The 17,284-nt window shown below is 35.2% G+C and overlaps 1 protein-coding gene across 6 annotated transcripts in view; it reads right to left on the minus strand.

Moving 5' to 3' along the window:
• The window catches only part of BANK1 (B cell scaffold protein with ankyrin repeats 1), a 315,016-nt gene that overhangs the window by 258,849 nt on the left and 38,883 nt on the right, over positions 1-17,284 (minus strand). For all 6 annotated transcript variants that reach the window (XR_003001982.1, XM_024736054.1, XM_024736053.1 and 3 more), the window contains exon 2: positions 13,263-13,661. Coding sequence is in view for 5 of the 6 variants with exons in the window: in XM_024736054.1 (XP_024591822.1) it covers positions 13,263-13,661 (399 nt within the window). In the remaining variant the exon portion in view is untranslated. The remainder of the gene's footprint in view (positions 1-13,262; positions 13,662-17,284) is intronic.

Here is a 17,284-nt window from a genome sequence, read left to right on the forward strand (position 1 = left end):
GTTTTCATGCAACTTTAGATTCCTTTCATCTGGAACAATAACTCATCCTTCAGGGTTTTTTTAATTCATTTTTATTGGAGAATGGTTGATTTACAATGCTTTGTTAGTTTCTGCTGTACAGCAAAGTGAATCAGTTTTACATATACATATATCCACCTTTTATTAGATTCTTTTCCCATATAGGTCATTACAGTGTATTGAGTAGAGTTCCATATGCTATACAGTAGGTTCTTATTAGTTATCTATTTATTTATAGTAGTGTGTATATGTCAGTCCCAATCTCCCAATTTAGCCCTCTCCCCTCTTCCCTCCTTGGTAATCATGCTTGTTTTCTACATCTGTGGCTCTATTTCTGTTTTGTATATAAGTTCATTTGTACCATTTTTTTAGATTTCACATATAAGCAATATGATATGATATTTGTCTTTCTCTGTCTGACTCACTTACTTCACTAAGAGAATCTCTAGGTCCATCCACGTTACTGCAAATGGCATTATTTCATTATTTTTTATAGCTGAGTAACATTCCATTGTATATATGTACCACATCTTCTTTAGTCGTTCCTCTGTCGATGGACATTTAGGTTGCTTCCATGTCTTGGATATTGTAAATAGTGCTGCAACGAACATTGGGGATGCACCCAATGTTTGGAGTATCTTTTAGAATTATGGTTTTCTCCAGCTATACACTCAGGAATGGGATTGCCGGATCATATGGTAGCTCTGTTTTTAGTTTTTTAAGGAACCTCCATACTGTTCTCCATAGTGGCTGTACCAACTTACATTCCCACCAACAGTGTAGGAAGGTTCCCTTTTCTCTACACTCTCTCCAACACTCACTGTTTGTAGACTTTTTGATGATGGCCATCCTGACTCAGGTGAGCTGATACCTTATTGTAGTTTAGATTTGCATTTCTCTGATAATTAGTGATACTGAGCATCTTTTCATGTGCTTTTTGGCCATCTGTATGTCTTCTTTGGAGAAATGTCTATTTAGATCTTCCACCCATTTTTTGATTGGGTTGGTTTTTTTTTTTGATATCGAGCTGCATTAGCTGTTTGCATTATATATTTTGGAGATTAACCCCTTGTTGGTTGTTTCATTTGCAAGTATTTTCTCCCACTCTGAGGGCTGTCTTTTCGTTTTGTTTATGGTTTCCTTTGCTGTGCAAAGGCTTTCAAGTTTAATTAGGTCCCATTTGTTTATTTTTGTTTCTGTTTTCATTACTCTAGGAAGTGGATCAAAAAAGATCTTGCTGCGATTTTTGTCAGAAAATGTTCTGCCTATGTTTTCCTCTAAGAGTTTTATGGTGTCTGGTCTTACATTTAGGTCTTTAATACATTTTGAGTTTATTTTTGTGTACGGTGTTAGAGAATGCTCTAATTTCATTCTTTAACATGTAGGTCTCCAGTTTTCTCAGCACAACTTATTGAAGAGACTGTCTTTTCTCCATTGTATATTCTTGCCTCCTTTGTCATAGGTTAGGTGACCATAATTATGTGGGTTTATCTCTGGACTTTCTATCCTGTTCCATTGATCTATATTTCTCTTTTTTGTGCTATTACCATACTGTTTTGATTACTGTAGCTTTGTAGTATAGTCTGAAGTCAGGAAGTCTGGTTCCTCCAGCTCCACTTTTCTTTCTCAAGATTGCTTTGGCTATTTGGGGTCTTTCATGTTTCCATACTAATTGTAAAATTTTTTGTTCTAATTCTGTGAAAAGTGGTTTTGGTAATTAGATAAGGATTGCATTGACTCTGTAAATTACTTTGGGTAGTATAATCATTTTGACAATATTGATTCTTCCAACCCAAGAACATGGTATATCTCTCCATCTGTTTGTGTCATCTTTGATTTCTTTCATCAGTATCTTATAGTTTCCTTACTACAGGCCTTTTGCCTCCTTAGGTAGGTTTACTCCTAGGTACTTGAACTTAATATTTTGAAGAGTACAAAGAAATAATCTTGTGGAATTCCCTTTAGTTTGAGTTTGTCGGATATTTCCTTATGGTTAGATTCAGTTTTTTTATTATTATATAAGTTCCGGGTGTACAGCATTATAACATGATGTGTATACACCACAAAGTGATCAGCACAGCAAGTCCAGTTACCATCCACCACCATACAGTTGACTTCCTTCAGTCATTTCACCTACCTCCAACCCTCTCTTCCCCTTTGGTAACCACTAATCTGATCTCTGTATCTATAAGTTTGTTTTGGATTTATTTTATTAGGTTTTTATTTTAGATTCCACATATGATTGAGATCATGTGGTATTTGTTTTTCTCTGTTTGATTGATTTCACTTAGCTTAATACCTTCAAGTCCACCCATGTTGTTACAAATGGCAGAATTTCACTCCTTTTTATGGCTGAATAGTATTCCATTGTGAATATACCACATCTTCTTTATCCACTCATGCACAGATGGACACTTAGGTTGTTTCCATATCTTAGCTATTGTAAAAAATGCTGCAATGAACATATGGGTGACGGTATCTTTCAGTTAGTGTTTTTGTATTTTTTGGATAAAAATCCAGAAATGGAACAGGTGGGTCAGATGGCAGTTCTATTGTTAACTTTTTGAGGAATCTCTATACTGTTTTTTATACTGGCTGCACCAATTAACAGTCCCACCAACAGTGTACAAGAGTTCCATTTTCTCCACATCTTCTACAACATTTGTTATTCCTTGTCTTTTTGATAATAGACATTCTAACAGGTGTTAGGTAATATATCATTGTGTTTTTTATTTGCATTTTCCAAATAGTTAGGGATGCTGAACAATTTTTCATGTGCCTGTTGGCCATCAGTATGTCTTTTTGGGAATAATGTCTATCCAGATCCTCTCCCCATTTTTAATTGAGTTATTTGTATTTTTATTGACTTGTATGGTTACTTTATATATTTTGGATAGTAATCGCTCTTTGGATATATAATTTACAATTATCTTATCCCATTTAATAGGCTGCCTTTTAGTTCTGATGATGGTTTCCTTCCCTGTGCAGAAGTGTTTTAATTTCATGTAATCCTACTTATTTTTGCTTTTGTTTCCCTTGCCTTTAGAGTCAGATGCAGAAAACATAGCTAGTGGGAAGCACCCACATGGCACAGGGAGATCAGCTTGGTGCTTTGTGACCACCTAGAGGGGTGGGATAGGGAGGGTGGGAGGGAGACGCAAGAGGGAGGGGATATGGGGATATATGTATACGTATAGCTGATTCACTTTGTTATACAGCAGAAACTAACACACACTGTAAAGCAATTATACTCCAATAAAGCTGTTTTTAAAAAATGGAAAAAAAACATTGCCTAGACAGTTGTCAGTGATGTTACTGCCTATGCTTTTTCTTCTAGGAATTTTATGGTTTCATGTCTTATATTCAAGTTTCCAATCCATTTTATTTAACTTTTGTGTATGGTGTAAGATAGTGATCTATTGATAGTTTCATTCTTTTGCATGTGGCTATCCAGTTTTACCAACACCATTTATTGAAGATAATATCTTTCTCCATTGTATGTTCTTTGCTCCTTACCATAAGTTAATTGTCCATATATATGTAGGTTCATTTCTGAGCTCTCAATTCTGTTTTATTGATCTGTGCCTATTTTGGGCCAGTATCACACTGGTTTGATTACTATAGCTTTGTAGTATAGCTTGAAATCAGGAAGTGTGATACCTCTATCTTTGTTCTTCTTTCTCAGTATTGTTTTAGCTATTTGGGATGTTTGGTTGTTCCATTCAAATTTTCGAATTATTTGTTCTAGTTCTGTGAAATATGTCATTGGTATTTTGATAGGGATGGCAATGAATCTGTAGATTGCTTTGGGTAGTATGGACATTTTTACAATATTAATTCTTTCAATCCATGAGTACAGAAAATTTTTCCATATATTTGTGTTCTCCTCAATTTCTTTCATCAGTGTCTTATAGTTTTCAGTGTACAGGTATTTCACCTTCTTGGTTAAATTTATTACTAGGAATTTTATTCTTTTTGATGCAACTGTAAATGGGATTGCTTTCTTAATTTTGTATTTCTGATATTTCTTTATTAGTGAATAGAAACACCACAGATCTATGTATATTGATTTAGTATCCTGCAAATTTACTGAATTAATTTATTAGTTCTAGAATTTTTTTGGTGGAATTTTTAGGGTTTTCTATATATAGCATTATGTCATCTGCAAATAGTGACAGTTTTACTTCTCCCTTTCTGCTTTGGATATCTTTTATTTCTTTTTCTTGCCCAAATATTTGGCTAGAATTTCCAGTACTATGTTGAATAAAAGTGGCAAAAGAGGCATATCTGTCTTGTTCCTAATCTTAGAGGAAAAGATTTCAGATTTTCACTGTTGAGTATGATGTTAGCTACAAGTTTATCATATATGGCCTTTATTATGTTGAGGTATGCTCTCTCTCTACCCACTTTGTTTAGAGTTTTTATCATAAATATATTTTGAATTTTGTCAATTTTTTTCTGTATGCATTGAAATGATCATATGAATTTTATCCTGCATTTTGTTAATGTGATGTACCATGCTGACTAATTTGCAGATATTGGACTATCCTTGCATTCCTAGAATAAATCCCTCTTGATCATGGTGTATCATCCTTTTAATTTATTGTTGGATTAATCTTGCTAACGTTTTGTTGAGAATTTTTGCATCTATGTTCATCAAGGATATTGGCCTGTAATTTTCTCTTTTTTTGTGGTGTCCTTGTCTGGTTTTAGTATCAGGATAATGCTGGCTTTGTAAAATATGTTTTGAAGGTTTCTCACCTCTATAATTTTTTGTAAGAGCTTTAAAAGGATAGGTATTAAATCTTCTTGAATGTTCTGTAGAATTCACCAGTGGACCTGCCTGCCTGGGGTTTTTTTTGTTTTTTTTTTTAATAGTTTCAATATCCTTACTACTAATCAGTCTATTCAGATTTTCTATTTCTTTATGACTTAGTCTTAAAAGAGTGTATGTTTCTAGGAATTTATCCATTTCTTTTAGGTTGTCCAATTTGTTGGCATATAATTTTTCGTGGTAGTCCCATGATCATTTGTATTTCTGTGGTATCACCTGTAACTTCCCTTTCATTTCTGATCTTATTTATTTGAGTTCTCTCTCTTTTTTTCTTGGTTAGTCTACCTAAAATTTTTTGATTTTATTGTTTCAAAGAACAGTTCTTAGTTTCATTGATCTTTTCTATTGTTTTTTGTCTCTAATATATTTCTCTGATATTTATTATTGCCTTCCCTTTACTAATTTTGGGCTTTATTTGTTCCTCCTTTTCTAGTTCCTTTTAGGTGTAAAGTTAGCTTGTTTATTGGGTATTTTTCTTGTTTCCTAATGTAGGCCTATATTGCTATAAACTTCCTTCTTAGAAGCATTTTTGCTGTATCCCACAGATTTTGACACATTCTATTTCTGTTTTCACTTATCTCTAGGTATTTTTTATTTTTCCTTTGATTTCTTTGATGACCCATTGGTTGTTCAATAGTATGTTGTTTAATCTCCAGGTTTTGGGGGGTTTTTTCTCATTTTTTTTTTCTTGTGATTGATTTCTAGTTTCATACTATTATGGTTGGAGAAGCTGCTTGATATGGTTTCATTCTTCTTGAACTTACTGAAACTTATTTTGTGACCTAACATGTAATCCATCCTGGAGAATGTTCCATGTGCTCTTAAAAAGAAATGTTAATTCTGCTGCTTTTGAATGTAATGTTCAATATATATCTATTAAGTCAATCTGGTCTAATGGGTCATTTAAGGAAAGCGTTTCCTTATTTCTTTTTCTGTCTAGATGATGTATCCATTGATGTAAGTGCAGTGTGAAAGTCCCCTACTGTTACTGTATTTCTTTCAATTTCTCTCTTTAAGTCCATTAATATTTGCTTTATATATCTTGTTACTCCTCTGTTGGATGCATATACATTTACAAACGTTATATCTTCTTGCTGGATTGACGCCTTTAGCATTATGCAATGCCCTTCTTTATCTTATATTGCAGTCTTTGTTTTAAAGTCTATTTTGTCTGATACGAATATAGCTACTGCAGCTTTCTTTTCATTTCCATTTGCATGGATTATCTCATTCCATTCCTTCACTTTTAGTATGTGTCCTTTCTTCTGAAGTGAGCCTCTTGTAGGCAACATATAGGTGAATCTTGTTTTTATATCCATTCAAGCACTCTATGTCTTTGATTGGCAAATTTAGTCTATTTACATTTAAAATAATTATTGATAGGCATGTACTTATTGCCATTTTGTTCATTGTTTTCTGTATGTTTGTGTAGTTCCTCTAACTTCCTTTCTTCTCCTCTTTCTCTCTTTCCTTGTGTTTGGTAGTTTTCTTTAGTGTTACGCTTAGATTCATTTGTCATTTCTTTTGTGTACTTACTGTTTTTTCCTTGCTATTACTGTGAGGTTCACATATAAAATTCAAAGCAAGCAGTTGCCTTTTTAAGTTGCTAGCAACTGCAACTTGAGCACATTCTAAAGCTTTATCTCTTTATCCACCCCCCCCAACACACACTTAATACTTTTTTTTTCCACTGTGACAAGATAATGGTTTATTATTGGAAGAAAAATGGCCTTCCAAATCCCAACACACTTAATACTTTTGATGACACATTTTACATCTTTTTATTTTATGCATCCCTTAACTGATTATTTTAAATTTAGTTAATTTTCCTACTTTTGTCTTTTAACCCTCATTCTTTTTTTTGTATGTGTTGATCCACTACCTTTATTTTATGTTTTCCAGTGAGAATTTTATTTTTGTATGTTTTCTTATTATTAAATAATGCCATTTCTTGTCAGCCTAAAGAAGTCTCTTTAATATTTCTTATAGGGTTCATTTAGCGGTGAAGAACTCCTTTAGCTTTTGTTTATCTGGGAAACTCTTAATCTTTCCTTCCATTCTGAATGATAATGTTTCTAGGTAGAGAATTCCTGGATGGGAGTGTCTTCCTTTCAGCACTTTGAATGTCATGCCATTCTCCCTTCTGTCCTGTAAAGTTTGTGCTGAAAAGTCTGCTGATAGCCTTATGGGATTCCGTTGTATGAAACAAGTTGTCTTACTCTTGCTGCCTTTAGAATTCTCTCTTTACCCTTAATTTTTACCATTTTAATTATAATGTGTCTTTTGGTATGAGTTCCTTTGTATTTCCCTTATTTGAAACTCTCTGGATTTCCTGGGCCTGGCTGTCTGTTTCCTTCTCCAGATTAGGGAAGTGTTTCAGCCACCATTTCATCAAATAAATTTTTGGGCCCTTTCTCTCTCTCTTCTCCTTCTGGGTTTCCTATAATGCAAATATCAATATTAATCTTCTTGATGTTGTCCTAAAGGTCCCTTAAGGTATCTTCACTTTTTAAAATTCTTTTTTCATTTTGCTGCCCTACCTGGGTGAGTGTCATTATTTTGTCTTCCAGCTCGCTCATTCATTCTTCTACCTCATCCAGTCTACTGTTGAACCCTTCCAGTTTTATTTTTCAGTTCAGTTATAACTTCTGTTTGGTACTTTCTTGTATTTTCTCTTTCTTTGTTGAAGTTCTCAGTGTGTTCATCCTATCTTCCCCTGAGTTCAGTAAGCATCTTTATGACCATAACTTTGAGCTCATTATCAAATATAGCTTATCTTCATCTCATTCAGATCTTTTTTGGAAGTTTGTCTCATCCTTTTGATTGGAACGTACTCCTCTTTTTCCTCATTTTGCCTAATTCTCTGTGTTTCTATGTAGTAGGTAAATTAGCTATCTCTCCCAGTCTAGAAGGAGTGGCCTTACTGAGAAGACATCCTGTGGGGCTCAGACATAGTCTTTTTTTGCCAGGAGAGCCAGGTGCTCAAGGGATGCCCCCTTGTGGGTTTTGTGTACCTTCTTGTTGTGGCAGAGCCACACTGCTACAGCACACTGGTGGGCAGGGCTAGCCCTGGCCTGGCTTTAAGATCTAGCTGAGGCACAGGGGTAGGTGTGGCTCTCAGCAGGGTGTGCCCACTGGTGGTAACAGGTCAGGAGAATTCAAAAATGGCACCTACCAGTGCCAGCATTAGAAAGGTAGCCTGAGATCAAAAAAAAAAAAAAGGCTCCTGCCAGTGTCTTAGTCTCTGTGGAGCATCCAAACTGGTTCCTGCCTCTCTGGCAAATGCTTCAGATGCTTTAAGATTAGTAAGTGGGTAACTTCTCCACTCCACTAATGGCCTCTCCACTAGTAAGAGAGCTTTTCAATCTGGTATTTTTGCACTGGTTTTCATGTCGAGTGCATTGTTTGGGAGCCCTTTATGAGCAGGTTTTCTGTTTCCTACAGTTCAATAGTTTTCTTGGACATATTCCCTGTTGAGCCAAGTGTACTGTCCTTTTGCCCTTTGCTGTAGAGTCTCTGTTCATCCAGTTTCCAAGTCCCTTTCTTATGGAATTATTCCATATATAGTTGTAGATTTGTTGGGTTCATGGGAAATATGAGTTTAGGATATTCCTACACTGCTATCTTGAGCCCTCCTAAATCTTGAGAAGAATACCACAGTAAACCTTTGCATCATTAACAAAGTGAAAACCCAACTGCACCAGTAAACATTTATAAACCTGCACTTAAAAGCACAATTTGTACTCTTCTGTTATTTTTTGGATGTTTAAAGTGCTGAAATATTTTAGAAAGAAAGTTACCAGCATTAAATTTTGAAACAGAAGTAATGAGGAGAAAAGAAATTGTCAAAAATAATTACAAAGACTATAAGGAGAGTCATAAATAAGCGATAATAAAAGGTTAATAGAATTAGAGATGAGGAGAATATTTTCAAGCAGAAAGGATCTGAGATGAACTCATTGATAAAGCAGATTTTCAACTGACCTTGAAGGATGGCCAGGATTTCAATTAAAAATATGGGTAAAGGTACTCCACATAAAGAAGGCAGCATAAGAACAATGGTATTAAGGCAGAAATGGGAGGTTGTGTTCAATGGGAGGTGACGCAATTACCCTAGTGTACAGCACATGCCTATACTAATGGTAATGACAGAAATGGCCTGGGACTTCCCTGGAGGTGCAGTGGTTAAGAATCCACCTGCCAGGGCTTCCCTGATGGCGAAGTGGTTGAGAGTCCACCTGCCAATGCAGGGGACACAGGTTCGTGCCCCGGTCCAGGAAGATCCCACATGCTGTGGAGCAGCTGGGCCCGTGAGCCATGGCTGCTGAGCCTGTGCATCCGGGGCCTGTGCTCCGATACAGGAGAGGCCACAACAGTGAGAGGCCCATGTACCGCCAAAAAAAAAAAAAAAAAGAATCCACCTGCCAATGCAGGGGACATGGGTTTGAGCCCCGGTGCGGGAAGATCCCTACTTATTATTCTCTTTATCATATAATGCTCCTGAATAATAAGTTTCCTTTCTTCCTTGAATAATTTCTCTGTGGGATGGAGGGGAAGTAGAAAAAGGACAGTAAAATCGAATTTCACATCTTTCATACTAATTCACCCATTATTTTAAAAACCCAGACTTAACGTATTCAACACAAATGGCAATTTGAAACATAAAGTAATGTGGCACATTTAAGCTGTTTACGAAAACAAATTATTATTGCATAGACCACAGCAATTAATACCAATTTTGTCAAGGGACACAACCGACACATAAACGTTATTTTATGCATGGCTTACAAATTGCTTTTAGGTCTACATTTTGGTTGCACGCTTGTAGTTCAGACAAATTTATCATCTTTGAATTTTTTTTCCACACAACACCGTTATATTTTCTATTTTGTAGGTGCATCTAAGTTATTATAAGAAATCAGAGTCTAAAAATTGAATATGGGAAGATGAGAGCTAATAGTGTCTTCATATGTAGTCCTATATTGTTCATAAAGTATAAGATTTTCTCCTATCAAATATCAATAGGTCTCCTATCAAATATCAATAGGTATACAATTTGAAGATAAAATGTATTTCCTCAATATTTTTACACAATAGTGATATCATAATTTAAATGGCCAATAAAATTTGAATTCTTCAAGGGAATAAAAATGATGGGTGTGGAGAATCACTCAAAATTTTGCCACAAATTTTTAGTGCTTCTCTGTTTCAGGGGAGACAATTAACATGAAATTACTTGTACCTTATGTGCATTTTACTGTAATAAATTGTCTATAATTTCCAATTGTAACATTTTTCATTTGTAACCAAAAAAACTAATTCAATGTACTGTGGAATACTAAACAAAAATAAGAAATAACAGAGATGATTGGAAACTAGACGACTGCCAGTTTGAAAATTATAGTGTAGTCAACATTTCCCCTCTTTTATTCCTGCAAATCATCCCAAAACATAGAGAATGAGAAACAATTATGCAAATGTCCTATTTATTGAAAATGGTAAACAGTGAACTCTTAGACCTCCAGGTCAAAAGAATGGTTCCAAAATCAGATTTCAAAAAGAACTAACAAACATAGCTTTCACTAAGGCTAGGGTCCATGCCTTTTTATATTGTAGACATGATGCAATAGTTTCAGGTAGAAGCATCTATGGAAGTGGTTTGGTTCCAAAAAGCAGAAAAAGTGAGGCTAAATCAGGAACTATATAGAAAAGACATATGTGTAGTAAGTAGTCTATATCTGTGAAAACAGAGAAGTAAAGTCTTTCATTGTGTGGGGGAGAAAAAAAAAAAGAACAAACAACAAAACCCACATTTTCTATCTCCCTTAGCTAGACCAAGAAAAACTCGCTTTGTTCAGTGATACAAAAGAAAAACTGGACCAGCACAGGATCTATATAAAGATGCTACAAGAGAGAAAGAGAGAAAACCAATTACACATAAAGAATCACATACTAAAAACATATTGCCATAAAAGAAGTGGGAAATTGTGACCAAACATTTCACCATGAAGTTTTAAAATGTAATGAATTGCAATCACCTTTTTGAAGCAATTATGTAGTGCAGAAATACAGGGTGTCAAGGTGAGGTTGGTAAGATAAGAACAAGAAATGCACTGTAAGCTTCCAGGGCTCAACCAAATGTTACAACAAAAAAAGTAAAAGCAACATAAATATGAAGGAGAAATTTGAAATAATACAGGGGGAGAGAGAGTACTGAAAGCACAAGAAAGTAGTAAGGATTGAAATGATAAATACAAGCTAAGTAAATGGATACTGATAAAGAATCAAAAAGAAGTAGAGAGAAATTGTAGAGTATATTACAGACAAAAATAAATCCAACATACATATAAAAGGAATCCCTGAAAAAGAAAACCATAATAATAAGATAGAGCAAACATTTAATGGTATGAGTCAAGAAATTGTTCCTGAAATAAAAGAATATTGAATCTACATCTTGGGGAAAAGCCCCCCCCCCCCCACAAATGAAAGGAAAATAAAGACAAAAAGTAACACATCCCTGGGCAAAACAGTCAGTACAAGGATAACACTCTAGTGAAGTCACTAGACTTCACATATAAATGAAGAATCCTTTAGTCTGCCAGGCAAATAAGAATTCCCTAAATTCTACAATGCTAGAAGGAAGAAGAGCAACATGGTCAAACTGCACTTCAAGTATAAGACAAGACACAAACACTTTGGGAGATGCAAGATTTCAGAAACATTGCTTTTCCTCGGGAATCTACTAGAGGTGACTTCCATCCGAGAGTTTGTTAAAAAACAATAACAAACTTGACAACAATGTAAGCTCCTGTTGGAAACAAATCCTCCCCAAGTGATCACTGGAAGTTTCAGGGGATTATAGCTCCAGACAGCTTGACCGTGACCTCTGGAGATACCCTGATCCAGAACCCCCCAGCTAAGCTGCTCCTAGATTCCTCAGCCATAGACACTGTGATAGCATCATTGTCTGAAGTTGCTAAAGTTTAAGGTAACTTGTTACGCAACAATAGAGAACCAAAACAAGGCTTAAGAAGTATTGAATTTGAAGAGGCTGGAATGCTGGAGAATAGGGAGAGGATTTTTTAAAGAGTCGCTGATGTGCTGTGAGTCCCACCATCCTCCACAGGGAAGACTGAGGGATATCATCATCTTCAAGCAGAGGGACAAGGGTTTCCAGCAGAGCCTTTGGGACTGACAGGTGTTCTCTGGCTTTACAGGACACCAAGACTCAGGCTAGACCCATGCCTGGAAATGACTAAAGGTAAGAGGCTGTGGTGCATTGCTGCTCTGAGGGCAGGATGGTGGTGGCTCTATTGGGAATGGCTTGTGTGCCCAGAGTTTGTCACGGCAGAAGAAAAACGAATGATTTTACAGACAGATGTAGGCCAGGTGTGAGAAAGGGCCAGCGGGGAGATATCTCAGTGACTTTGACCAAAAGAGACTTATAAAGAAGCAGTAGAAATTAATATTAAGACTCTATATGGGGTGGACCACCACAACTAGGAACTTAGAGGAGAGGAAACGTTTGTCTCATTGAGGAACTGCAGGTGAGACACCCCCCGGGAATGAGGGGATCTCCACAGAGCCCAGAAACATGCTCCAAGAAAAAGAACCAGCACTTAATATGTGATGTGGCCAGGAGAAGATAAGAACCCCACCTCTTTTCTGTGGGAGAGGAAACCATAGCTGGAACACTGGGAGTTAAAGGCAAGAGGCAAGGTGAGAAAACCAGGCAAGCAGCTGAGCACAGCACCCCTCCCACACCAAGGCTGAAGCCCTGGGGGAGGGAGAAGCTCTAACACTAGGAAGCTTCAGAGTTTTGACTATTACATGAAACTGTAATTAATTAATGAACAGTTCCCTGTGTTCCGCCCTTTAACGCAATGCTTCAATGATTAAAACTAAATTTGTTATTTAAAATTAATGAAAATAACAGTATATCATACCACAGTAATGATATCATACAATTATCAGCACAAGGGAAATTCTACAGTTCTATAATAACTCAGACCTTCAAACCCTGGACTGCTACTGAATGGCACCAATACTAGGGTAGACGACATTAACTCAAGTCTCACTCCTTAACCGAGAAATCAGCTTCCAGAACCAAACCGACATATAACCTAGCATTCCATATTTGTTCTACCAAGTATGATCTCAAATGGGCTGCCCTAAGAAATATAATTTTAAACCATTTTTTGAACAGATAAGCCTTGACTGGAATAAAGCTAAAAATTAAGAACCTTCATGCATTTTGAGGAAAGTGTAACATACCATTAAGTAAAGTTGGCTTTCATTTTTCTTTTTTTTAATCCCAACATCAGATATTCATTGATTCAAAAAAACTTCAGATTTTTTTATCATAAAAATAAGTAAATAAAAACAAACACATAAGGTTTGGCAACACTACCTGTGAATATGACACTCTTGATTACAGAGATGTAGTCTTCAGGCTCCTGCTCAGTTGAGATCTCCCATCTGCCTCCAGAGATATTTAATAATTTGTAAAGAGGATCTGAACTCTTCATCCCACACAGCAGAGTAACCACACTTTCTGGTGAATGCAGTACATTTTCTAGAAACTGACATTTCTTTGAAGATAGGTTTTGAAGCAGGCTATTTGATAATATCAAAAGTTTACACTTGTAAGAGTTTAAACTTAGCAATTCCAAATCCCGAAGAGAATAGTTCTCCAAGTGATATAACAGGATTGCTTCCCTTTTCACAACATGTGAAAACACTTCTCTCAAGTACAAAGCCCATTCTTCAGCATCTTCTTCATAGATCATGATGATGTCTTTGGCATTTTCTGGAAAGGAGAAAATAATAAATTAATTTTCTTATATTTGACATGCTAACAGCAGGTTATATTATTATTTTTCAAAGAATTAAATGTACTCTTTAGGGAATATATTAATTTGCTTATACCAGAGACCAATAATATAATTCATATTATCCCCATCGGAATCCTATGGGAGTAAAGTAATCCTTCAGAAGCAACGCAGAGTTCATGCTCTGAGCAAGGGTACGCTGTACTCACTGCACAAATGTTAATCTAGGAAGCTCAACAGCAATAAATGAGATAGAATGGAAAGAATATTCTGTGGGAGTAGGGATGCTGGGCTACTAGGCGTGGCTCTGCCAGTAACCACAAAATTTTACCTAGATTATGGTATTTAATTCCTTTCAGCCATGTTTCTTCACCAACTAAACGAAGGTTTTAAAAAAAAATAAGCCCTACCTAATGAATCGGATTATTCTGAGAAGAAATAAGACAACTTACGTTAAAGGACTTTAAAATCCTTCTTCCAGGTAAAGATGGGTACATCAAGATAGATTACATAACTCCATGCCCAGAAAACCAACAAAATAAAAATCATTTAAAAGAAAAAAATTCAATAGCAAAAACCAAACAATGGGGGTAATATCTCATGCCACAAACTAAAAAGTTGTTGTTGATGAAATAAATCAGAGGTTCTGGTGAGGCAGTACTAATCCTAAACCTATCTCACACCCTAAACCAGCACTGATGAAAAAACTTTTAAACCACCAAAACCACCAGGTCATGAATCTCTTCCCCAGCTGGAAACTGATCGGGGGTGTCTGCAGAAGCAGGAAAGGCTGAATCCTAAACAAGCCAAGGCTCAAAGCTGAGTCAGTAAAGCCAGTCAAATTACACAGGAACTCAAGAGCATCCCACCACCTCCAACTTGAGAGTCACACTGACAGATCTTCTTCTCCTCTTTTCTCTCAGGCCATAAAAACTGACTGGAATGTAGATTTTGTCTCTCAAACTATAGCTTGGAGGGGAAATAAAAAGTAGCAATTAGGGAGGGGAATTTAAGGAATAATTTACCCACACAATATTAAGCAAATACAAAGCCTAGACTGAGCTAAGAGAATCCTGAGCAAGATGAAAGGATTAGCAGTACAAATTCATAGTTATTGAAAGAGACGATGACAACAATATTAACAATAATAATATATATGATCATCTTAATAATTAAAGTAACACAGCATGAAAAGACTAGCAGGAATCCTAAGCAGGGAAGAAAAACACAAGAAAAGTCCCTCACAGTATTAAAAAACCACTGATGAAATAAAACCAAAGTTTAAAGACATACTGATTTGATATTTTTAAAAGAATCATTTGAAAGGGTATAACAAATAGATAAAAAGACAAGTTGAGAGCCAAAGCAATACCATTGCCCAGATAATAAATCAGAAAAATCAATGACTAGCTTAGACACAGATAATATTTTCATTTCTGGCCTCAAAGTAAAGCTTCATATTTTCATAGTAAACACAAAAAGAGAGAACAAAATTAAAGCAATTGGTGAAAAATCTGATATATATGGGGAAGAGCCAAAAAAGGAAAAGATTCAATATAAAGATAATCCCCAAACCTGAAGTAGAAGAGAACAAAAGATGCATTACAAGTTTTAAAATATACTTTTTAAAATCCTTAAAATATGGAAGAAAAATGAACCAATTCTATGGAAAAACTGTTAGAGAAAACATCTTGATTAAATTTCACTTGGTTTAACGATTATTATAAAACCTCTTCATATATCTAGGAAAGAAAAGCAAGTCATTCAAGAGGAGAACAATATTAGGTTGGTAGATTTTTTCAGAGCAATTTCAAAGGCATATTATAATACATTATAAAATAGCTCTTACAAAAATAATTTTATAGTGTATTCGTACTACAGAATATTGCACAGCAATAAAAAAGAATGGACCACTGCTACATGCAACATGGATGAATCCAAAGATATAATGTTGACTGAAAGAAGAAAAAGTATATACTGAAGGATTGTATTTATTAAAAGTTCAAAAATAGAAAAAAAATTCATGGCGATACAGATCAGAATATTTGGGAGTGGGATTAATGAATGGAAGCAGATAAAAGGGAGCCTGCTGAGGTTCTGAAAATGTTCTGTATCTTGATCTGAGTGGTTGTTACACAAAGTATACATATGTAAAAATCTGTTCATCTGTATATCTTAGATTGTGCATGTAAATTATATGGCAATTAAAAAGTAAATTAAAATATCAAAAGAAAAAGGAAGTTTCAGGATGGTAGCTATTCAAGAGGCAAAGGGACTTATAATAGATGAATGGAGTATTTTGGGAGGGAGATCCAAAGAAAATAAAACAATCGTAAGATTGTATCATATATTTGAAAATTTGAGAAAAAATGCTAACAGAAGTTTGACAGTTCTGACTGGACATTTTGAAAAAAATTAAAGATAGGTACATTATAATCTTTTACATGTAAAATACAAAAGAAAGAAGAAAAATTAATTGCAGAAAAACAAAGCAAAACAAAACAAAAAAAAAAGCAGGATCATTATATACTATTTGGATCAACAGTGTAAATGTGTACATAATCATTGTAGGGATTGGATATTTATGTCCTCCCCAAAATCCCATATGTTGAAATCATAACCTCCAGTGTGATGGTATTAGGAGGTGGGCCAATGTGAGGTGATGAGGTCATAAAGGTGGAGCCCTCGTGAATGGAATTAGTGTCCCTATAAAAGAGGCTCCAGAGAGGTCCCCTGTACTTCCTGCTACGTGAGGTCACAGAAAGAAGTCAGCAATCTGCAACCCAGAAGAGGGACCTCACCAGAATTTGACTGCTGGCACCGTGACCTCAGCTTCCAGAACTGTGAGAAATAAATATTTTATTGTTTAGGCCACCAAGTCTATGGTATCCTGTTAAAGCAGCCTAAATGGACTAAGGCAATCATAATAATATAAAATATGACTAATGATTTAACTACAAGTTGAGATTTAAATATACTAGAGAATAAGGAAAGAGTTTGATAGACTAATAGATTGAAATCCTTATCCAGCATATTACAGAAAACAATAGGTAATAGAATTAGTAAATCAAGAAATAGTAGTATAAATGTATCTTTCAAAATTTGAAATAATGAGGTTCTTAAGGTTCCCATAGGGAATGGAATTGTGTTTGGGGAGGGAGAGAGCAGAGAACTGCTGCTTTTCATTATAGGTGTTTTATCATTGTTCAATATGCCTGTGTAACTATAATCAAAATTTAAATAAAGAAAAAAACCCAGTCAGCAAATAGAAGAACCAAAGTAAGCAAAATGAAAATGTAAAAACTTTGGAAAAAAGAACACATGGTAAGTTGAATACATATACATACGGATCAAAGACTAAGTATCAAGGAGATTATGATGGCACTACAAAATGCAAATGTTAAAAATCTTGATGAAATGAAAGTATCCATAGAACGGGAAAACTGAGTATTTGTGGAGGAGAAAGTATAAAACACTAACATCATCTTTCATAGAATTCAGCTATTTAACACTGCCTAAATTTGAATAAAAAGTGACTCAATTCTTCTACTATTTTTTTTTTTTTTTTTTTTTTAAATTGGGGAATTTTTTTTTTTTTTTT

Source organism: Neophocaena asiaeorientalis, unplaced genomic scaffold, assembly GCF_003031525.2.
Source record: "Neophocaena asiaeorientalis asiaeorientalis breed wild unplaced genomic scaffold, Neophocaena_asiaeorientalis_V1.1 scaffold7, whole genome shotgun sequence".
Classification (NCBI taxonomy): Eukaryota; Metazoa; Chordata; class Mammalia; order Artiodactyla; family Phocoenidae; genus Neophocaena; species Neophocaena asiaeorientalis.